Source organism: Bidens hawaiensis, unplaced genomic scaffold (assembly GCF_021521415.1).
Source record: "Bidens hawaiensis isolate Kalapana, Puna unplaced genomic scaffold, B.hawaiensis_p1.1 tig00027307_1, whole genome shotgun sequence".
NCBI classification, from domain to species: Eukaryota; Viridiplantae; Streptophyta; class Magnoliopsida; order Asterales; family Asteraceae; genus Bidens; species Bidens hawaiensis.
In genome coordinates this window covers 295,090-319,448 of record NW_027494411.1, presented here as the reverse complement: position 1 = coordinate 319,448, position 24,359 = coordinate 295,090, and the positions used below count along the sequence as shown (strand labels likewise).

At 34.1% G+C, this 24,359-nt stretch overlaps 2 protein-coding genes across 2 annotated transcripts; both read right to left on the bottom strand.

Moving 5' to 3' along the window:
- Positions 1–3,483: 3,483 nt before the first annotated feature.
- Positions 3,484–5,046, bottom strand: LOC143575215 (putative BOI-related E3 ubiquitin-protein ligase 3). Its single transcript, XM_077059641.1, has 2 exons — positions 4,683–5,046; positions 3,484–4,109 (listed from the first exon to the last, which is right to left on the bottom strand). Exons 1-2 carry the CDS (start codon positions 5,040–5,042, stop codon positions 3,561–3,563), a joined length of 909 nt encoding a protein of 302 aa, XP_076915756.1. The 5' UTR covers positions 5,043–5,046; the 3' UTR covers positions 3,484–3,560.
- An 11,661-nt stretch (positions 5,047–16,707) lies between these two features.
- LOC143575214 (putative BOI-related E3 ubiquitin-protein ligase 3) lies at positions 16,708–17,944 on the bottom strand. The gene is made up of 3 exons (XM_077059639.1): positions 17,686–17,944; positions 17,335–17,602; positions 16,708–17,253 (listed from the first exon to the last, which is right to left on the bottom strand). The coding sequence occupies exons 1-3, from the start codon at positions 17,721–17,723 to the stop codon at positions 16,771–16,773; spliced, it is 789 nt and encodes a 262-aa protein (XP_076915754.1). The 5' UTR covers positions 17,724–17,944; the 3' UTR covers positions 16,708–16,770.
- Positions 17,945–24,359: the final 6,415 nt, after the last annotated feature.

The following is a 24,359-nucleotide window of genomic DNA, read 5'->3' as shown; positions in this document are numbered from 1 at the left end:
CCTTCACATGTCATTCTTCGTATCTATCTCATATTTAATTAATAATACTTATTTATTTTTTTGTTATATTTTTTTTCATTCACATACATACACTTTTAAAAATATATAATAAATAATTATATGAATAATATAACCTCAAATGCAGGGTTTTGATGTGGTTCCCACATAATTTGGGATATGAGAAATGAGGATAGGTTCCTAACAAAGAACAAATGATACATGTTTTTCTATTAAATCCTTTAAATTTTGAGTATGGAGATAACAATGAATGCAGGCCTGGCTCTGAGAACAACTGAAAATTTTTGGACCGAAGGCGAAAAAATAATTTGGTGCTTTAATAAAAAGAGGTATATTGTTGGGTTTAAACAATTTAATTTTAAATAATCTTTAATTTTTTTGACCTTATGATTTGGTTGTGTCAAAAACTTTTTTTTTTATAAAAATAGATTAAAATGTCTCAAGTGAGGTTAGAACTCACAACCTCTTGGTTGAAAGTCATACATATTTGCCACTAAATCAAGCTAGTGGTTGTGTAATTAAGTTTAAACATTATATATACATATTGTTTTTCATAAAAATATACAAATATTTATTTTATAAAAAAAATCCGGGCCTATCAGGATGTCGGGCCGGGATCCGTCGACCACCCGGCCCTCCCTTATAGCCGGGCCTGAATGAATGTAAGCTAGCAATTTAGATACGATACATGATACAAATATATATAACTTTAACATGTATCATGTACGGGTTTTATAGGTTTCGTGTACTAAGTAGGTAGACACGAATCGACCTGTTAATTTTCGTGTCTAAACAAGTATAATATCCGTTTACCTGTTATATTACATGTTAGTGTCTGATTAGACTTTTTATACATAGAAATATATAATAATATAATATGTTATAAAGAAAGGATCAAATAAGAAGTTCGATTATCCTAAGAAGGCTATGAACGAGGGTATTTTTGTCTAATTCCTTTATATTGAAAAAACCCACTTAATTCAATTTCAAAAACCCACTTAATTAAAACCCACTTAAATTTTCACTTATCTCCTACAACCACCACCGCCCACCGCTACCCACCGCCACCACCTTGTCGGAAAAGTTTTCGAAAATTTCGTCAGAAAATAAAACACTATGAAAAATACAATGAAAAAGACACAATGGAATAAACACAATGAAAATAAAAACACAATGACAAAAACACAATGAAAAACACAATTAAATTACACAATGTAAAAAACACAATGCAAAAAACACTATGAAAAAATATAACACACTTGTATAACATAATTTTGTAAAACACAATTTTGATAAAACACACTTTGTAAAAAACCCACGATTTTTTTTATTTTTATATAGCAATATGGTACTCATATAAAAGATAAAAAACACTCGTTATTATGGTGAAATTGTTTTGGAAAAAAAATGTCGTATAAATAGTTATGAGCGTTTTAAAATGATGGGGGTATTTGACATGTGCCTTGCATGTGGAGAGAGAAAGTCAACAAATGTGTTATCCCTATTATGCCCTTATCCTTGTTTTACACTTGATGATCTCTATAATCTAATCTCAACCATTTAATTTTAAAATGAATGGACAAGATTATTTCCTATCATTCCTAGGAAAACTAATCTTGTTATTATAACTCAACCCATATGTTATATACCCTAAATAGTTAACCATAAATTTTCATCCCAAACAATTGAATACGGTGCATATCATTCTAATCCAACATCGAGCAAACAACGCGCAAACCCTTCTCCGATTCTCCCTCTCCTGATCTCATATAGTCAGTGGTTTCCCTCCACATCTCCGGTAGTCACAGCCATTCGATTCTTCGGTTTACCTCTCCACATCTCCGATTCTCCAACAGTTCGGTCTCCTCATAGTTGCAGCATCGCCACCGGTATTAACATGTCCGTGTCTTATCGTATATACCTGATATTAACAGGTTCGTGTTCGGGTTTGAGATACAGATACACGATTAGTTTTCATGTCGTGTGCAAGTATACATATTTAATGTATATGTCTTATCATGTACGGGTATACACGATATGCAGCCTTAAATGAAAGGAGTTCGTGTTGTGAATGCTATAAGTTCAAAGATATTTATATATTTTGCATTTATTGAAAAATATCGGTGATTAAAGTAAATTAAATTCAATGAAGACGTTGGAAGTTTGTTTGAAGTTTACTTCTATCCAGAAACATATGCTTTACGTCTCTAGTATTTGTTTTTCAGAATTTACGGCTTTACATTTCCTAGACCTACATATCATACGTGGACCTACTGCCTACGTGTCCCTTGCGTCTCTGCACGTGTCGCTGTCTTCTTTACCCGTAGACAATCAATTCTTTTGACTCTCTTCAATTGTGAAACATAATTAATTAATATCTGTATTACTATTATATTACGTTGTATTAAGGGTATTAAGGGGTGTTTGGGATTCCTTATTTTTACCTCTTTATAACTTATCAACTTTTGTAAGTTAAAAAGGTGTTGGGTAATGTAACTTTTTTAAGGTTTTAAAGAAGAAAAAAGAAGTTTTGATAAGTTAGAAAAGTATAACTTATCAAAAACTCCTTATTTTAGTCAAAAGAAGGTGTAAATAAGGAATCCAGTAGTCAAGAGTTTTCATTATTTTCTTTCTATTTGTTTACATATAACCCGTCAAAAACGGCTATCATGGATTTGATTTGTATTTTAAATATGATATGTCCCAATAAACTCAATTTAATCTGACATAAATGAACTCACTAAATGGCAAGTGGCACTTTAATGAAAATATTGCATGTTAGCATCCTCTAAATATATTTTATTTATCGGTGTGTTTTTAATTGACAGCCAGCCATTGTGATTCTGGTTTATATAGAAGCATCTTTTTGAACAGCATATATATATTTTTTCATTTAACTCAATTCATTTTGACACAATTAACCTCACTAAATGAAAAACTGGTACTTTAATGAAAACATTGTTTTGTTAACTTGTATTAAATTTTGCTAACGTCTTACTTTTTATTTTGTGAACAACAAAAATTGGTTAGACCGTTGAAAAACTCTCATGGTTGTTTGATTTCGTGAGGCCTAGTTCATCCAGTGGTGTTTCACCCGGGATTAAACTTGGAAACATGGGACATAAATGGGATTTGAACACACGACGTTTTTTAAGGTAAACCTTCACCACTTTTTACTTTGTGAACAACGGACATTGGCTAAACCATTGAAACACTCTTATATATAGTTGTTTGATCTCGTGAGGCAAGTCCATCCCGTGATCCTTCACCTGGGATTTAACTTGAAAACATGGGACACAAATGGGATTTGAACTCCCGTCAAACATAACAAACACTTGGGTAAACCCACACCAAAGTGGTGATGGCTGCTAATGTCTTATGTATATGTTTTTGCTATGGTTCTAAAATAACTAAATATACCACTTTATAGCCAAGATTACAAAAATTATATCATTAACTGCATAAATTTGGTTCTGAATCTATTTTCCAATAAAGAAATCAAGAACCTAGGTTTAAAAACAAAAAGGTAAAAAACAATGTCATCAAGACAAATGAACATCAACACTAATGTTCTTTGCTGATTTACAAATAGGGCAAATACCAACATTAGAAACGCATACTGTACAAAGGCACAAATGCCTGCACGGCAGCAGCAACACACTTGACTCCACTTCACCACAGCACTTGCACAACCTCTTCATTCTATCCTGCTCAGCTAACACGCGCTCGTTACCATTATTATTGCTTTCGCAGCACGACTGCGCATCCTCAGCCACGACTGCGTCTTCACCTTCAGGCGTGCTATGGTACTGGCCGTAACCGCTGTTAACAACCTGCTCTAACACTTGCTTCAAGTTCATACGTAATGCATTTGCTGTTGCCTCGTTTTTTTCAGCCAATTCACGCCAAATCTGATTCTCGATAGACAGAGACTTCACTTTATCTTCTAACGCGTAATTTAACTTCGTCATGTTAGCAATTTCTTCTTCTTTTGATTTTAATCTATGTGTCACGCCTTCCTCTAACGCCGATAATAATTTCATCGAGTTTCTCCTTCGTTTCTCTTCGATTTCCCGTCTTACTTTCTCCGTCTGAATAAGTCAATTCAACAACACAATCAGAACCGTTCCGATAATTTAAATACCGCCAAAATATAAAGACCCTTAGCCCTAACGAGTAACTTAATATATAAGTTAACTTTTTTATACGACACTTCAAATATATATTGGTTTAAATAGATCATGGATAAAAAAAGATTTGTGGTCCAATATATTTAAGGTAAAACTCATACCTATTTTATTAAAAAAAAACATTTTTAAATGCATATCAAAAACATTTACATACAAAAATTTTGCCCTTCAAATATTACATGCCTCGGCCGAACCGCCCAGCTCGCCCTACTCTAGAGCCGACCTTGAACACAGTAGGTGGCAGTCCCAAGATGCGCCCCGGCCAAGCAAAAAGAAAATTATCCATTAAGCCTTAACAAACTAAATAATATAAAATATTATTTTTAGAACGACACTAAAGTTATAATAACATAACAATTAACAAAATTATAATACTATAGAAGTGGGCTTATAAGTATCCAGATATCCAAAAACATATATATAATATCTTAAACTTTTAAAAATTATATATTTGTAAGGAGATGAGATTATTACATGACGAGTAACAAACTGATCAATCTCAAGCTGCTGCCGTTGGATCTGAGAAGCCACGTCATCACCGAGAAACGTGGAGCTCACGCAAGCGTCATTCGGATTCCAGTGAACGTCGGAAAACGTACACGTGGCGTCAAAATCTCTATACCGTTTTCTGGAAACCGGTAAACTGTACGTTAGGTCACTCTCCGTCTTCAACGGATCCAGATTGTTAAAACCTGATGAATAATAATGCATCGGAATCATCGTCTCGCCGGTGGCGGTGGTTCCGGCGGCCGTACGGTAACGTTTTCCGTCGTATTGTTTACCAATGACGTCAATCATCATCATCATATGGTTTTGAGCCTTGCAGTGAAACATAGAAATATAAATACAGAGGGTGGTGCTATTGGGGATATATAGATATAGAGAGAGGATTTTGTTTGAATAAGATTCAGTTACCAAAAATGCCCCTGAATTTTGGACATGCATACGTCATCTTTAATTTATTTTGGGGAAAAAGTAAATTCAATTTCTTATTAGGTTTTATTATTTTTTTATTGTCAAAATGGTTGGTTTTGTATTTATGTGTAGGGAAAAGGTGGAAAGGAACGTAACGATTCAAGTGCTTTAGTCTTTGTTGATGTGATTGATCTATTCACGGATAATAATAATAATAATAATAATAATAATAAGATAACTTATTAGGTGCTCTTTCTGTTTTATTTCATTTAATGAAATGAAAGAGAGACCTTATCTTTGAATATTTTTATACAAAACTTTAATTATAACAGGATAGATCCTTGTTAAAGAAACATTGTGGTTGGAAGTATTGTTTAGAATAATTCCATACCGGTTTAATTAGAAGGTGAACAAGTGTTATGTTTGTATGGGAGTTTTTACTAACAAATTTTATGAAAATCATGTAATGGCTCAATTAACAAATAACAGCACAATTATTATTTTATACTTTTCTAAATATAAACAAGTGAGTGCGTGACTGTTATTGGTTGAATTTAATTGTGGTTTCGCACCCTTAAGCCACTTGCTCGTTAATGCAGTCGCACCAAAAGAGGCAAGCCCTCTTCTTTAACAAGTAACATGGTTTAACAAAATTGAGAATTACCAATTCAACAAGTGGTGTAAGGGTCGGATAGGGTTTGGGTCAACTGGATTTGGATCAAAGCATGTATGGCATGTTCTTCAAAATGAAACTGTATCGAAACTATTCGTTTTAGAAAATAGAAGCGTTAAAATAGTACGCTTGCTTTAACTTTTTAAATTGTAGCTAGCGCTAATGGGTAGAGGTGGTGACGATGGCAGGGGCAACTAGGAGTGGTGGAGGAGGAAGTGACGGTGGTTGATAAGAAGACAGCGGCGGTAGTAGCACTAGTGGTGACCGTGGTAATGGTTAGTAGTGGCATTAGTGGTATCAAAGATGGTAGCATGCGATGGGGGGGGGGGGGTTTACGAAAAAAATGGTGGTTTTTGGTTGGGAGATGACACGGTAGTGTTTCTGGTGGGTGATGGTGGTGTTGATGGTAGAGGGTGGCGATGTTAGTGATGGCGGTGGTGACAATGATGGTTAGATGGTTAGATAGTAGAATTGTCAATTGTGGGTGATGTAAATTCTTATGAACCTATCTTGAGTTAACAAGTTTTTTAAATTTGAACTATTTTTAAGTAATGTTACTAAATCTAAGTAAATCCTGAATGAGTCATTTTTAATTTGAGTTAGCCAATTAAACCCAAATGTCCCTTATATTGCTCCAATCAATCCAGCCACTAAAAATGGATCATGATTGTCTTTTTATAGAATTATTTATGTTTGTTGAATTGGTATTTCTTAATTTTGTATGTACACTGACAAAATGTAATATAAGGCAACGCAGTTGACACCTTCTCTTTATCTCTACTTCACGCACATATTCCCATGTTGTACGTTACTAGAAACAATAGTTTTCTCGATAACGTTGTCAACGATTAATGAAAAAATTACGTGACCTATCAGTAACCCTATTAACCAACTAGAATATGTAAAATATAGTTTATGGTTAGACATGTGGCCTTAAAAGTTATGGAAATAACTCAACGGAAGCAAAATTTAGTCGTATAAAAATGTTTTTTTTGACAACAAATCAACGGAAGCAAAATGTAAAAGGAAAATTTGATGGTTACTTTGCAACATCACATAAACGTATAATATTTATAGGAAAAACATCTAAAAATAACCGAAAGTTGTAAAGTAACACGATTTACGTAGTTTAGCTATCTTGATGTCATCAATCTATATTCATGGATAAGATCTTTTTTAGTGTCCATATTAAAGTGTACATTAAGAACTTGGCTACAAATTTCTATTTATATTAATGTAATAGCCTAATAGGGATCAGTTAGATGCATCTAAAGAAAAAATTTTATACAATGACATTTTTATGGGCCAGGCCTAATGGACCTTTGCCCTCTCAAACACGTTTTCCTTTGTAAAACTTATTATATTTTGGATTTTTGGGCATGCTCATGATCAAGATCGTTTTCCCATCAATCTTGTCAAGATCATGTTCGAAGGCACCATCACCCCACCAATTTGAATTTCTTCTTAAACAAACCCTAATAACAGTATAACACACGTTGAAAACGAAATCAAAGATAGAATAATACAACACAAAAAGAAGAATAACAAGATTAATCAAACTCTTCGATTACCAATCGAAAGAAAACCCTTTCGTATGATTTACAAAAAAAATAATAATAATAAAGCATTGATCATTAGGTGGTTTTAGAATCGTGTCAAATGAGAGTTAATTAGAGATTAGGATTAAGATTAGGAAGGGGTTAAAATGTTAGGTGGTTCATCTATATCTTGTCTCATCTCACCTAACAGTCATGGTTAACGAGACATATGAAATTTACTAATCTTTAGAATACCCAACTTCCAACCAAACCCACCATTAGACATTAGTGATCATCACTATCTGAAACTTAATGGGACAATTTTGATATTTGCAATAAATGATGAAATGTCAATAACAAAGTAGATGACAACAAACAATTAATCAAGGGAGACTAACCGAACACTACTGTCATCACTAATCAACCTTGTTGAATTGATTGATTTTTGAGGCTAATGCATATATACTAATGTAGAAATAATCTCCATGAGTTATACGTCCATATACATGGAATCACCATGGGATATACACACACATAGAACTGTATAGCATCTTATTGACGATTGATGTGATGGTTAGGACGTGTGTCTATGCACTCGATAACACTTTTTATTGGAATACGTCTAACATTGGTTTTAAATCAGGGATGACCTAAACATAACCCTTAGGGCGCGTTCATTTCATGGAATGAAATGTAATTGGAATTGAAATTTGCATAAAATTTGGATTCTTGGATTTGGAATCTGAAAATTCTGATAGGATTTGGAATTGGAATTTGAGGGAATTGAAATCTAATTACATTCTTAATGTGTTCGTTTGACAAATGAGTAAAAATCGTTTTTTAACAAGGATAACGGCGAAAACATTTTAGTTTTTTTTCAGATTTTTTGTTTTATATTTATATTTGCTTTATGATTTTTTTTTGAATTTTTATTATGGGTTTTATATTAAGATCAAAACCCCTAAAAATATTAAAAAATGATAATAAAAAATTCACAACTCAAAATATAAATAAAAAAACAAAAAAAAAGTAAAATAGCTAAAATATTTTATTCGTTGTCCTCATTAAAAAAAACTTGAGAAAAGATTCCAATGAGTTACTTTGAATCCCTCCACATTTTGGAAAGATTTGAAATTCCTTAATTCAAAGGAATTTGAAGAAATTGAATTCCAATTCCAATTCCAATTTCAATTCCAATTCTTTGAACCGAACACACCAAAATGAAATTATGATTCCAATTCCAACGAAACAAACATGACATGTCATAAGATTTTAATTCTAATTTCTTTGAATTTCCACGAATTTTGTGAAACAATTACTGAATGTACCTTCTTTCTTACTAAATTAGTTACTTGATAGATATAGTTTTAAAATATATAGTACATATTAGAGGTGCACAAATCAGGTTTTTTAAATACCCGGGTTCGGGTATAGAACCGGGTTCGGGTATGATCGGGTACGAGTATGACCGGGTATTGGTAATTATTGGGTCGGGTTCGGGTCGGGTATTGTCTCTAAAAACCATACCCTATGCATCGGGTTCGGTTCGGTATGGAACCGGGTATTCTAAAACCGGGTATTCGAATACCCTATTATCGGGTATTGAAAAAACCCTATTTACGGGTTTTTTTGGGTTTTTTCTGGTATTTTTTTTGTATAGATTGGATTTTTTAAAAGTTTACACTTTGTAGGGGTATTTTTAAGGTATTTTTCGGGTATACATCGGATATTTGAAATACCCAGTTTCGGGTATTGGAAAACCCCAGTTCCGGGTTCGGGTATTACCGTGTACAAATCGGGTTTTCGGGTATTACCGGGTACAAATCGGGTCCGGTTCGGGTTCGGGTTTTAGTGCCAAAATGCATACCCTATCCGTATCCTACGGGTAGGGTCGGGTACGGGTTCGGGTATTAAAAACCCGGGTACTAAAAAAACCGGTTCCGGGTTTTAATTTCGGGTCCGGTTCCGGGTTCGGGTTTTTTATGCACCTCTAGTACATATTACCAACTCCTTAATTTTTTTTGAATGCCAGATTTTATAAGAAACTACATTAGCAAGCAAAGGCGTAGCTTAGTTGGGGTCAGGGATGGCCCCGACCCCCTCCGTTTTTTCGTTCGGTGGTGTAAATTTATCTCTTTTCGGCCGAAAATATTTATACATAGTGTAAATTTATCCGTTTCCGACCGAAACTTTGAGCCCGGTCCCTCCGTTTTTATGCTCGGTAGCGTAAATTTATCCTTTTTCGGCCGAAAATGTTTATGCATAGTGTAAATTTACCCGTTTTCAACCGAAATTTTGGGCTCGCCCCCTCTAGTTTATGAATTTTTTTATACATATTGAGTCCGGCCCTTTCGACATGTATGTTCAAGGTTCGCCACTACTAACAAGAGCTAGAAAGAAAGGAACAAACAACAAAGAGAAGGAACTAGGTATAAGAAAAGTTGAAATTACACCAATTGCCTCACTCTAAATCTTGAATCTTTGCCATGTTTTACAGTCATAAGTATCCAATAGACTTTATCTCCTCAATTACTGTAAAGCCTATTTTTTCTTGTTTGTGAAGACCCTTTCATTCCTCGGTTCCAAATAACTCAACATGATAATATGAACACGGGATGAATCCTTTTTTTTTCCGGTCAAATTGTTTACCCGAACATGTGCATGCATAACCAAAAGATGTTTAAACAAGAATGCAAAGATGGGTGGGTGGTGACTTACACCAACTGCTCACCATGTGCTATATATGCGTTGCAATGATGCAAGTAGTGAAAATATGATCTACTGTCTTCTCTGCATCCCCACAAAGGGGGCATGTTATGTTAAAGTTCCTGAATTATCCTTTTTTACAATCACACCAACTCCTTAATTATTAATTATCAGTCCCAAACTATACCAGAGATACTAATCATTTAATTAACTAATTAAAAGACAACCTCTGATGTTTCCTAGTGCTGATCTCGTGACTAGACAAATAATATAATCAATCCTCACCCATTTCATCACCTCTGCAGTAAATTTATTTCTTTTATGGTACTTTTGTAAGATTCTATTTTGCACAGTTCAATTTTATAGATTTCCTTCATATAAACTATAGAAAACTTGACATGTTATTAAAAGATAAAATCATAAAATTGTATTCAAGTTTTAATTCAAGTTAGCTAAATACAGTATGTTTCTATCAGGAAAGTCTAGGTAATACAAAAAATATATATATTATTGAAAAAAATTACAGAAATTTGTATTAGAAGCATTCTGTTTCAACATAGAACACTCTTTTTCCACGCAAATTTATTGGAAAAGTATTTAGGGTTTTAGTATCGAGTCCACCCCCGTCCGGTGTATCTCTATATATTGTAAGTTTCTCGAGTGGAATAAAATCAATTCGATATTTACCATAAAAGAATAAAATTGATTCAACAAGATTCAGTTTACCTGTAAAGAATTATATTTCCGGTTTAAACAAGGATTACTCTAGAGCTCCAAAAGAATGTATTAGCATCCTAGAATTGTTACCCAAATCATTGTCTATACATAAAAAATAGAACAAAAAGAGAGATGGTTGTTTGGTATCTATGAAAGCATTGGCCACAATTTGTTGGCTCAATTGTTGTTTGGCTCGAGTGTAAGACCCAACCCAAGAATTAGGTTTTATTATATTTGGTAATGTCTAGGCTAGCAAGTTAGGTTAGTCTGTATAAACCGAGTTATGGTTAGACATTAGAGAGAGAGTGAGTTTGGTGTAACCGAGTTAGGGTTCATCAAGAGTCAAACCGAGTTAGGGTTTGATACATTTGTAATTAGTTTTTAGAATTATATTTTCCGATTAATATAAACGCGAGTTATTCGTTTAGTTTGTGTGTTGATTATCAATACGGGACTTGAATTGGTATCAGAGCCAATTTCAAGAAATCGAATAATCGGTTGGCGGCGAGTGGTGGCTTAAGGAGGAGTTATCATCGACGCATATAGGAACCGAGTTGGGTTTTCGAATATATTCTCTTTTCACAAACAGGTCAGTCGGAGTCGAACCTGTGGTGGCGGTTTATTGTTGTCCGGCAACACCAATTGGAAGAACTAGCGGAATACTTAAACAGAGAAGGAGGTGATAATAAAAAAAAAGGGTTGATCGGCGCTTCTCTGTTTTCTAGTTTATGTGGGTTCTATTCTTTTAGTGATTAAATATTGAAAAAGTACATCACTTGATTCGTTGTTGGAGTAACAAAAGTCAAAAAGACGGTTTAATTCAGAGTTCGTATTTTATTGGGTTAAACGAGTTAGGTTTTAACCAAGGTTTGAGCAAGCGTGTTCGGTTCTGAAAAGTTGTTTGTATTTGTTACAACGAAGTGGAGCAAGGGTGTTCAACAACGTCAATGGCAGGTGACAAAGAAGAGCCGATAATTCAACCCAAAGCGAGTGGGGGGATATCGTTGCAGGCTCCAAAGCTGAATGGAACTAATTACATCACATAGGCGATAGTGGTGGAAGCGATCTTAGATGATCAAGAGTTACGGGAAGTTGTTCAACCGAATGAGGGTACGACTATTGATGCGAAGAAGAATAAAACGGCAATGTCGTTTTTGTTTCAAGTTATGGAAGGTAATATTCTTCTTCAGGTTTCTCAATACAAGAATGCTCGAGAAATATGGGCGGCTTTGAAGGCATAGTTTTTTGGGGTCGAGCGAGTTCAAAAGGCTCGACTATTGACGTTGAAAAGTGAATTTGAGAAACTCAAGATGGCGAAAGACGAGACTGTTGATCAGTTTGCGGGAAAAATAACCGGTATGGTTTCAAAGGCAACGGATCTTGGTCACGTATTCGAGCAAGATGTATTGGTGAAAAAGTTACTTGACGCGGTTCCAGACAAATACTTCAACTTGGTAGCCTCAATCGTGCAAACGGTTGATCTCGATAGCATGAGGTTTGAAGGTGTTGTTGGAAGACTTAAGGCATTTGAGGAACGTCTACAAGGGAGAGAACACACTTCAAATTCACAAGGTCAGTTACTTTTCAATCAGTCGGAAAGTAGTTACAAAGGCAAGTCGTATGATAAGTCTGGTAGCCGAGGTAAGGGTTGGTCAAGTTCACGGGGACGCGGAAAAGGCCCTGAAACCGGAGGTCAATATCGAGATGATGAAGATCAAGATGGTTGTGACAACCGAGGTGGTCAACATCGTGGGTCAAGGTATACGGGTCAAAGAAATGATCGTCAATGGAGAAGAAAGGATATGTCACAGGTTCAGTGTTACTGTTGTGATGAGTTCGGTCACTTTGCGTCTACGTGTCCGGAATGTATTAAGAAAAAGGAAGAGTCTAATTTGAACAAAATTGATGATTTTGATCCAAGTTTATTTATGATTAAAGGTGATCAGAAAACGGTTTTTCTGAATGAAGATGTTGTGATTCCAAAGCGTTTCGAAACCGAGACGATGGAGAAAGACGTTTGGTATCTCGACAACGGAGCATCGAATCACATGACGGGTAATAAATTGTATTTTTATGAATTGAATGAACAAGTCACGGGAACAGTGAAGTTCGGAGATGAATCTTGTATTGATATTCGGGGAAAAGGGTCGGTCTTGATTGAAGGAAAAACTGGGGAGCAACGTTTGTTGATCGATGTTTACTACATCCCGAGCTTACTGTGCAATATCATAAGTCTTGGTCAAGCAACGGAAGGTGGATGCGAGATTCACATGGAACATGATTTGCTAACCATTAAAGATGATACATGTAAGCTTTTTGATGAAGGTAACAAGGACCAAGAATCGATTGTACAAGATTAGTCTCAAGATAACAAGTCCCGGTAAACGAGCTATCATTGGAATGAAGAATTTTGCAGGTAGGGATCTTCAAAGTATTGGACTGAAAGAAGACAAGCCGGTTACGAGTCAGTTCCCCATCAAAGATCCAAGTTCCAAAGTTCAAAGTCCAAAGAAGAGAGTTCAAGAAACTAAACGTGTGGTCAAGAAAGTGATTCAAACCCAAGGGAAGGCGTGTAATGATCAAACGAAGCAAGCGTGTCTTCTAGCCAAGTAGAGCCGAAAGAACATTGCAAGAGATCATGAAAAGCCTCGGGAGAATCAAGACAATGTTGGCAAGCGTGAAGTTGACGACCCGCCAATTTCGAGTAGGAAATTAGGGGGGTGAGTCGGGTGACTCGGGTACAACAATTGCGAGGTGATTGTTGGCTCAATTGTTGTTTGGCCCGAGTGTAAGGCCCAACCCAAGAATTAAGTTTTATTATATTTGTTAATGTCTTGGCTAGCAAGTTAGGTTAGTCTATATAAACCGAGTTATGGTTAGACATTAGAGAGTGAGTGAGTGAGTTTGGTGTAACCTAGATAGGGTTCATCAAGAGTCAAACTGAGTTAGGGTTTAAGAGATTTGTAATCAGTTTTTAGAGTTATATTTTCTGATTAATATAAACGTGATTTATTCGTTTAGTTTGTGTGTTGATTATCAATACGGGACTTGACAATTCCCCTTCAATATCTCGAAGGCAAAACACTCTATTGACTTAGGTTTAGTTGGTACAATATCCTATTCTGCATGGGAAGGAGACGTTTGATTGACTCCCAATTCTTTGGTATACGAAATGCGGAGTAAATAGACCTTATATAAAAATGTAATAATTACTAAGAACTCAACAGATAAGTATATAACTACAACATACCCCCCCCCCCCGCCCCGAAAAAAAAAACTTATTGCGAATTGTTGCATTTGTCTGAGTGATCTACAAACAACTAATTAAACACCAAGAGAAACGAAAAAGCAAAGAAACCACATAAAGAGATCCATGGTCGGGGAGAATCCAAATATTGCCATAATGGTTAAACTCTTGAATCTCTAGACCCCACCAATGATCAATATAAAAGAAGGTTGAAACAATAAAACCAATCCAAAGAAAGTTCAAAAAGCTACAATCTTTGAAGAGAAGTAGATCTTTATAGAAGATGGAAGCTTTACAAAGTTGCTAGACTAAACCACTTGATGTCAAGATGAAACGAACTATAAGAACTACTTCTACAGTGTATTGTATGATGTATTTGTTGATATATAGGCAAGAAATGTCATCCAAGTATCACCAAAAGCTCTATTACCTAAAGCTATGATAATACACAAGACTTTTGCACCTTTTCTCACTCTAAGATAGCAAAAATCGTATCCCCCCTCCTTCTATATCAATGGCTTTAGGGTATCCAATCGTGGTCATGGATTGTCAACATGTCACATAATCACAATGGGAGGATTAGATTTTATCAATTTTTGACTAAGTTAAATTTGGGTTTATGAAGTGTTCACAACTCCAATTTCACGCATGTCTCAGGATACATGCATTTTTACCTTGCAAATGGATAAATTTCTTGGTCATCTCCCTTGATACCATCCTTCAACAACCTCTTCAAATGATCTTTCACCAAACAATACGAAGAGATTTTTTCTATCAAGTGATTATTGATGGTTAGAGTCTTCATCTTCTTGTTTGGAACTTAATTGTCAATAACCTGTTATCCATTCTTGTCATGCCTCGCAATTGTCTACGTGATCTTGGTTCCACTGCTTCTAATCGTGTTCGACTTGTCAGTCATAAGTATTATGTCACTAACCCTAGAAATGTTACAAATTTGAAGTTGTAACATAAAATGGTAATCAAGTTTCTTAAATATGATAAACAATATTATATCATTGAATTAATTGTTTCATTAAATAGTAATTAAGAGTTTAAATAGGGAATATCTCATAAAATAGTAACAAATTTTTAAAAGTGTTTCAATACTCATGTATATTTTTCTCAAATCGGGTCACTAAATCTTCAAATCGAGTTTTTTGTGCGTCAAGAAAGAAATGGAGGATAAGATGTGGGGCCGTAATTTGCAATATATGTAATTATATTTAAAAAAATTTTATAAAAACATTAATTGTATTAAAATTAAAAAATAAAAAATAAAATCCACGTCGCCACTCAACATCAACATCACAAAAAATATAAAAAGATTTCTTATGTGAAACAAAAAATAAAACGCTAAAAAAACATGTTAAAACCTTTAATATAATAAAGTTGAGTGATCTAATTAAAACACTTTAAAACTTAGTTACTATTATATGAAATTGCCCTTTTAGATATTATAAACATATATGTAATAAATCATCATAATGAGAAATGACAAAGAAACTTATACTATTAGGTCAGGGCCGGCTTCGAAAAGACGAAAAAAATTTTGGGCCAAAGGCGAACTCTTTTTTGGGTCTTAAGTAAAAGAAACATTTTGTTGTGTTTAAATAATTTAATTATAAATAGGCTTATTTGATTATTATTTAAATTGTGTAAAAAAATGTTGTATAAAAATAAACTTAAAATTGTCTCAAATAAGACTACAACCCACAACCTTTTGGTTAGATATACCCCTTTACCATTAGACCAGGCTATTGGTTATTTAATTGTGTTGAAACATTGATTATACACATGTTTTTAATAAAAATACATATAAATTTAAAAAAAAAATAATAATTTCGGGCCTAGTGGGGTGTCGGGCCTGTGGTCGTCGACTACCCTGCCATGCCTTAAAAACGGCCCTGTATTAGGTGACATATATGTCACAACTCACAATCACAACCAATGAGATCAAAAGACCTAACATCCAAATCCAATTTGTTTTCATCTTTGTTAAGCATGAATGACACGATATCAAACTAAATAACTATTCCTTGTTTGTCTCTAACCACACATGCTTACCTTTATTAATAAAATTTCAGATTAAAAAAACCTATAAACTAAACAAGTATAGAATAAAATTCATATCAAAATATTCAATCTTTTTAGATCACTGGAACGCTCTCTATCATCCCTTCTCACAGAAGCTCCCACCATCCTACTTGAACGAGTTGCATATATAAACCTCCATCCTAAATAATCTCCCACTATTTCAAATTGTCACCTCTCTATTTCACCTCCACGCATTGCTCTATACCATTAGAGTGTTAATTTCTAAGAGCGTCAAGACCGAAGTTCACAAACATGTCAGTATGTCACAAAACCAACGTGCTCACAAAACCCGCCTCTCACGGCACGCCCTGCTTCCTCGACGGATTCCCACACCCCTCTACCCAACACCTCATCCTACATGTGATCTTAACATATCTCCACGATATGTGCACATCCATCCAATCAAAGAACACGTACAAATCAATATAATATAATATAATATACCCACTCAACTAACGTGCTCTCATTCCCCTAACTTTTTTCCTCAGTAAAACAGCATGAAAAAGAGACACACACACACACCGTGCGAGATACGTAATAATGCCACAAAATACGCTCCTGCCTTCATTCATTAAAAGCCGAGACTATTGACTAAAAACAATGTCTTCCTTTTTTTTTAAAAGATTTAATTACATTTCCTTTCTCCAAAAGATATTAATGAGCTGTCAAAAACTAAGTCGTGTTAACCTGTACGCCGGCAGACTTTGCACAGTTGCAGACTGGACAAGTGCTAATGGCGGACACACACAGCCTACACACGCATAGATGCCTGCACGGAAGCAACAACACGCTTGACTCCTCCTTCCCACATCTCCGGCACCGCCTCTCTCCTCCTCCGCCGCCCCCGCAGTGTGACTCAGCGTCATCAGCCATATCCACACGCTGCTGTTGCTGTTGAGCCTGTTCTAGCACTTGCTGTAGATTGTTACGTAACGCGTTGGCTGTTGCCTCGTTTGTTTGAGCCAATTCTCGCCATATTTGATTCTCTATTGTCATTGATTTCACTTTTTCCTCTAGCGAGTGATTCACTAGTCTGATTTTCATGATTTCGTCTTCTTTTGTTTTTAATTTGTTCAGTAATCCTTCGTATAATGTTATCAATCTCATCGAGTTTTGCTTTCGTATCTCTTCCATCTCTGTTTTCACCTTCTCATTCTGTAATTCGTAACAATTTTAATTTTCAAATAAAATCGAACATATTATTACGAACGTAATAAATGAATGAATGTTACTTACGTGATTAGTAATGAACCGGTCGATCTCGAACTGCTGTTGATAGATCTGCGAACCGATAATATCTTCGTTTAAAAACTCGAACGCGTTCGGATTCATAACCGGAGCGTTTGGATAACAGAACGACGGATTAAACGAGAACGAAGAATCACGTGATCGTTTTCTGGAACTGAAAGCATTCGCCGGAAACAACTCCGTCATGGCGGATCCGTACACCGGAATATCTTCTTCCGTTTGAAATCTGATTTCATCGCCTTGATACATCATTTCTCTGCGTAATCACAGTTTGCTGATTAGCATATTATTAACAATACAAATGTAGAACGAACTGGAAATTAGATGGTGAAAATGTACCTGTGTGAAGCTTCAACGGCCATTGAGAGTAAAATCATGCAAATGGTGACCTATTTATCTAGGGTTTGATTTAGGGAAGGTGTACATGTAGGTGTAGGTAGTGTGTGTGATGGTGGTTGGATAATGAAAAAGGACTCCCGATTGTGTGACTTGATTTTATACCAATCTCACCACCGACCAAAACAATGGGGAAGTCCGTCATATTACCTAAATACGAGTATACGTGTTTATTATTCGGTATACCCGATAAACCGGGTGGGGTCGGGCCGGGCAAGCCGTCTTCAAAAATTGTGAAAAATTTTGAGCTTTAAATTAAGTAAGTAATTGAGTATGAGTATCAAGAATATATAACTTTTTTTAAAATATATATATAATATATATATATATATATATAAGTAATTTTAAAAAATAATAATCTGTGTCTATCAAGGTATCGGGCCTTGAGACAGGGTAACAGGGGAAAATATTAATTCCAACTCCTCATAATATGGCGACTGTTATACAAATACTTGACTATGGACATGACTGCATCAAAATAGGCGGGCAGAATAAAGTGATTACGATTGCAGTTATGGCGACGATAAGAAATATCATGGAAGATGTCTTATTTTGGTTAAACCCTAGAGCCAATTGCCTTAATTTTTGTAATTGATGTAAGTTTGAATCTATTTTTTTCTTTTCTGTTCGGGGTCTAGCCTGTTTTGGTTTAATGAAACATCGTTTTAAAACTAAGAGAAAAAAATATTAATTTGGTTCAGGATCAAGGTAAAATATTTAGTACGAAATGAAATGATAAATCGAGAATCGGATTCGAACTTGGATTTTTTAGATTATTTAGTGCCGGCATTGGCTTTGGTTTGTTACGATTTTGACTAAATTTTTTTATAAAACGAGTAAACTGAATGGCTCAAAAATCGAAATGATAAATATATCCCTAAATACGAGGCGTTTTGTTTGATGTTTTGAATCGACTATTTATAAGGAATCATGATGATTTATGACTAGTCCATCCACCACGTTAGAATCGCCAGGTGGGCCCCTTGTTTGTCATAAAGCAGAGGGATTGTTACAGGGCCAGACCCAAATGATACGGCCCATTAAACATGTGTCTCTTTACAATCCCCAGTACTGTAACCAACATCATTAGTCGGAGTGAAAGTAATGTCAAAATGACTAGAAAGAAAGCGTGTGTCAAAATCACCCGAAATGGATGAAGAGTTTCCATGCAAATCCCTCAAGAAATGCAAATAATAATTTAAATGTATAATAAATAAAGTGCAAACGTTATATTCACACAAACGAAAAAAGTTTCAGAAAATGCGTAACCAAGATAATTTTCAGGTTAAGTCGTTTATAAAATAAAAAAATTACACGTTTCGTTAGGTTACATACTAGTAATTTTTATTTCTTTATTTTAAAAAGATGACATATTGGTTAAAAAGCTAGAAACTATTTTCCTAGTTGTGCATTGCGCATCAACACTTTTTTCCTTCCCATGTTTCATATATTTAAAAAGTTATAAACACTATCACACAAATATGTGTCATGAGAGGGGAAGGGACACTAATGAGTATTACCCATACATTGGTCAATCATGTGCTGCTACTTTATTTTTACCCATAATTACCCATAAATCAGAAACTTACAGGAAACACCTAACCACAAGTACCCTAAAACTTTATTAATACATTTAATTCTTTAATGACCAATAATGAATCAATGTTGTGTGGCAAACTTTTGCCATGAAATGAAGCCATACACTTTACCCACATGGGATGGGGTGGTGTTGCCATGTGGTTTGAAAGCCATACACCCTATCCATATGGGTGCCCCTTCCCCTCTAAGAAACATTGTAAACAAAAGAAATTTTGACGTGGAAAGGTAAAACTAGGAAAAGTTAGTTATTGTTTTTTTTAACTAAAGTAATGTAATTTTAATATAAGTAAATTTTTTTTGAAAAATGTTATTTTATATCATTTATATTAATTGTTCCAATATAAACACAAATCAAACTACATTTGGATAATGGATAAGCGAGCAACAAGCTACACTGCTATCCCTTTTTTATTTATAATATGTCATGATATTGACAGATTTCATATTTAAGTTTAACACATGATTATTTCATATTTAGTGTCAATGTGCAAGCGTCACAACATTTACAATAGGACGTTCTTGAGTCCAAAGATGCTTAGCTAGAAGAGAAATAAAAAAGAGATGGTCATAAAGATCATTTGTCATGCATAGACATACAACGGGTATGAGAGTGAAAAGAAGTATACGTATAGTTTTAGTTTTCGAGAGTTTGTGGGTTTATCTTTAACTTGATTGTGTATTAAAGTTTTCTTGGTCATGTTACCAATGTGTATTGAAATTGCTTCAATATTTATTAGTTTAAGTTTTAGGGGGGCGAGTTAACAAATAAAGATTGATAATTTACATGTTGTAAATCATCGGTTGACTTCGGTCAACGATAATGGAAGACTGATTAATGGATAAATGTGTTAAAAATTGACTAAGAATGGTTGGGTGGGTCACAACTCCATAACTTCATGGAAATTGGAATGGTGGTGTGCCTCGTTCCTTCCACCAATTTCATCTTTTACTTTCCTATTAATGCTTTTTTAATAGTTATTATTTTTATTTATATAAACAATGCCAAACCGTGTTTTTAATAAATCACCACGCGTTTCCATTGTGAATAAAGTTTTTCAACTCCGGTGGATTTTAGTAGTTGGATCAATTGTTTGTTTTCCATGTAGTTGTACAAATCATTTGGTTAAGTAGACTGGCGAAAGTTGACGAAACCCCGGGCCACCTTACAAGATTCACCAATGCTTAAATATATTTTGTATATGAAAGCTTATTTTATAAACCTTTGAATGATCCACCAAGTCTTAAGGTCTTAAGGTTGTTTGGCAATCTTGTACTAATTATTAAGAGGTATGACAGATTAAGAGGTAGTTCATTAATCATTCAACATGTCCTGAAACTTAATTATTATTAAACTCTATGAACTATTAAAATATGTTTTTTCAATGAACAAAACACACTTTACCTTTGACTGATTCATAGGTAGCCTCGTAACCAAACAATCTCTTAGTCTAGGCATAGTTAGATATCTGTGATTAAAGTCAGGGGCGGATCTACCTGTAAAACGTGTGGTTTATCAGAACCACCCGAGTTTCAAAATAACAGTGTATTGATATATAAAATATATTATAGTGAACTACCTTGTAAATTAGAAATGAACCATATAACTTTCAATACAAGCGGCTGGTCTGATGGATACGTTATTGTTTTGGTAAATTGAAGGTCACGAGTTTCATTTCGTGTAGCACTACTTTTTTTTAAAACTTTTTTTTCTAATGCAACCTTTTTAAAGTTTTAGCAATTTAGGGGTTTATAAAACAATTATACAAAATAAACGCCGCTCTCTGCCTCTCTCCCCTCTCCACACTCCACAACGGCACACCACACTTAGCAGGCCACCGCCGCTGCTCATCCGGCAGACCACATATAATCGCTGCTCCTTTCTCCAGCCTTGCTACTCTTCCTCGAATCCTCCCAACATAACGATAAATTTAGATTCATTTGTTAATTATTCTTTGTATTGTTAATTGTAAGTTATTTGCTAAGTTTTAATTTATAGTAACAAATTAAACCTATGGTAAAACATTATTATGTGGATGAACATGAACATATATAGCAATTCTATAGGTGCAAATAATGGAAATCCCTTGTCTTGGTCTATTAAAGTTAGTATAATTCATTCAACATATTCAGTTCAACTTAGAAATATGACATTCAATCGTCTCAACTAATTATTTGAACAATTTTATAATTTGTTAGTTTGTAATGAACTTTGCCCGAACTGTTGACTTGACCCGAATTTTTATATCCGACTCAATAAAATTGAATCATCAAAAAGCAATGTATCACTTGGAAAAAATTGTTGAATCCGCCACCGATGAAAGTGACATAATATTGTAAATAACTAGGCTAGAGCCCGTGTTCCACACATGTCATCATCATCATCATCATCGTACTCAGTATATCCCACCAATAGCAAAGCTATGGTAGGGTCTGAGGAGGGTAAGATGTAGACAGCCTTACCTCTACCCCATGGGGATAGAGAGGCTGTTTCCGGTGAGACCCCCGGCTCGATAGTAGTTTTGCATCAAGCCTTGGACATATTACATAAGGCACATGTGTTCCACACATGTGAAACATATAATAAAAAATAACAAATTATTATATGCAATACTTAAATTTAGTTATTTCATATAAAAATTTTTATTTATGACTTTTAATAAGTTTTTAATATATTATAACTATAATTTTAAGTTGAAAACCAAACGTTGATGTTTGATTTATTTAAAAAAATAAAACATTCATACCGATATTGTTAACGTGTGTATAACGAAATGTTGTCAAAATTTAAAAGAATAAATTTACAAACACTAACACTGCGTTCTCGAGTTTTTAATTAAAAGAAAGGAAAGTATAAGATTGGATATGATGGGAGAAGAAAAGAAAGTACATGCATATAATGCATTCTCAAGTTTAATGAAAAATGAAAGAAAGGGGAAAAAAAGAAATGATTAATTACATTCTTTAATTTAAATGAAAGGAAAGGAAAAGAAAAAATTGTGTAGTTTTACAAATATAGCCTTTTTAAAACAATTATTAGATGTAGATTGAAGGGTAAAGTGATAATTTTAAATATTTATCGTTTCCTTTCTTTTCAAATCATGCCAAATTGGCAATAAAACTTTGAGACTTAAAACACCCAAGTTTTCCTATCATTTCCTATCATTTCTTTTATAAAAAAACTCAAGAATGAAGATTCAAACTAAAATCTTATCATTTCCTTTCTTATCCCATGGAAAAAAAACTCAAGAATACAATGTAAGGTTTGGTTGTAAAATAAAATAATATTCATATTTTAAAATAAAATGAGAAATGATTAACAATCTTAAATGGTTGTGTTAAAAGAGATATGAAAAGACAATATGATATCGTGAATTATGGAAATGTTAACAATTAAATATAATTTTGGTTTTATATTTAAAGAGAATTATATACATTTATACATGTTAAGTAAAATTTTTTTAACACAATTACGACTTCGGTGGGGTTGGTAAGCACATTTTGTTTGAAACATGAGGTCTTGGGTTCGACACCCGTACGTGTCATGATATAATAGGAAATAGTTAGATACAATACGATAACGCAATAAATATGTAGAACTTGAGTAATTGTTAATTTGTTGTTACAAATAAAATAAATACAAGTTAGAATAAAAGAAGGAACATAGATATGAGTCCTTTAGAAAAGATTTCATCTTCAATAAGAGTATCTTTCGGTGTACAACAATAATAAAACTACAGTAGTTGTATTGCTAGAATAAACTCGTGAGTTTGAAATTGCACCTGAAATTACTTGTATATTTCATGTTTTCGGTAAGCATTTCAAAAGAAATCTATTAAATCATTTAAGTATATGTTGACTGTGAAAATGTGAGGTTAACAAATAGTATTAAGTTTGAATTTTCCTTGAATCAAACTTCTATTTTCTATAGAAAGAATGGAATAAGAAAAGGACCTCCCTAGCTAAAAGTCTACATCGTAATGAAGATATGATTTTTATTTTTCAACAGGAAATATTATTTACAAATTATATCCATTATAATGTCAACAAATATACACAGAACATATATTACGTCCAATGAGCTAGGGGCCCGGCCTATAGATACATATCTATCATAAGTTTGTCTTCTTTCTCTGCGTAACTTCAATGAAAGATCATTCAAATTTACCTTTTGGTTTAATAATTATATGTTTATAAGAGAAATGAATGCCTAAAACTGTAGTGATGGGGCATATGCTCCTGTTATGAATCTATGTGTTTAACGAGTTCTGTTGTAGCCCAAACCAGATTGTCGTACACGAAAACGAAAAGTTTAGTCATATTATTATTTTGATGACAAAACATTTTAAAGTTTATATACATGGACAAAGTTTGGCAGAATTGAAGTATCATGTGCTTTTCAACTAGAATACACAACAAACTTAAAAACTCCAAGAGGGGTTGTTCAAAAAGTTAGTGTTTTGAGCCTCGCTTGAGAAAATCTCGTTTGAAGTTGGATGGGTTTTAAAAACAACTAAGCCGAGCCCTAGCTAAGATAAGCTTTGCTCGTTGGTTCGCGTGTTTGATTCCTTTAATTAAAACCCAAAACTATAGCATTTCACTACACTCCAATATTATTTTAGCAATATTGTTTATCATATTTATATAATCATTATACGTGAAAGAAGGGTACAAAACTAAAAAAAAAATTAAACGAGCTGGATAAATCTTTTTACTAAATGAGCTAAAGCTCTTCATTTCAGCTCGTCAAAACAAACGAAAGGTGACAATGGGTGGCGGCGGTAGGGTGATGACGGAGAGCGGCTTGAGATTCACTTACTATCTACAAAGATGGTACAAATACTGCATTCATCTAACATGGCATATCAAGATAAATTCACCAACTTTTTTGTTACATTTTATACGCACATGAGACCACTGTAGCATCACATCTCTGGATTTGATACAAGTCCTTTTGTAAACATATTTTTTGATAAAAAAAGATATATTTAATTACGCTTAAACTTAAGTACATCAACATC

Bases quoted from the DNA above. Each gene is read 5' to 3' on its own strand.
- LOC143575215 (XM_077059641.1), bottom strand. From the start codon at position 5,042: ATGTTTCACTGCAAGGCTCAAAACCATATGATGATGATGATTGACGTC. The intron at 4,110-4,682 runs GTAATAATCTCA...TGACTTATTCAG, and splicing joins ATCAGTTTGTTACTCGTCAT to ACGGAGAAAGTAAGACGGGA.
- LOC143575214 (XM_077059639.1), bottom strand. From the start codon at position 17,723: ATGATTTTACTCTCAATGGCCGTTGAAGCTTCACACAG. The intron at 17,603-17,685 runs GTACATTTTCAC...GTGATTACGCAG, and splicing joins GCCGTTGAAGCTTCACACAG to AGAAATGATGTATCAAGGCG. The intron at 17,254-17,334 runs GTAAGTAACATT...TACGAATTACAG, and splicing joins ACCGGTTCATTACTAATCAC to AATGAGAAGGTGAAAACAGA.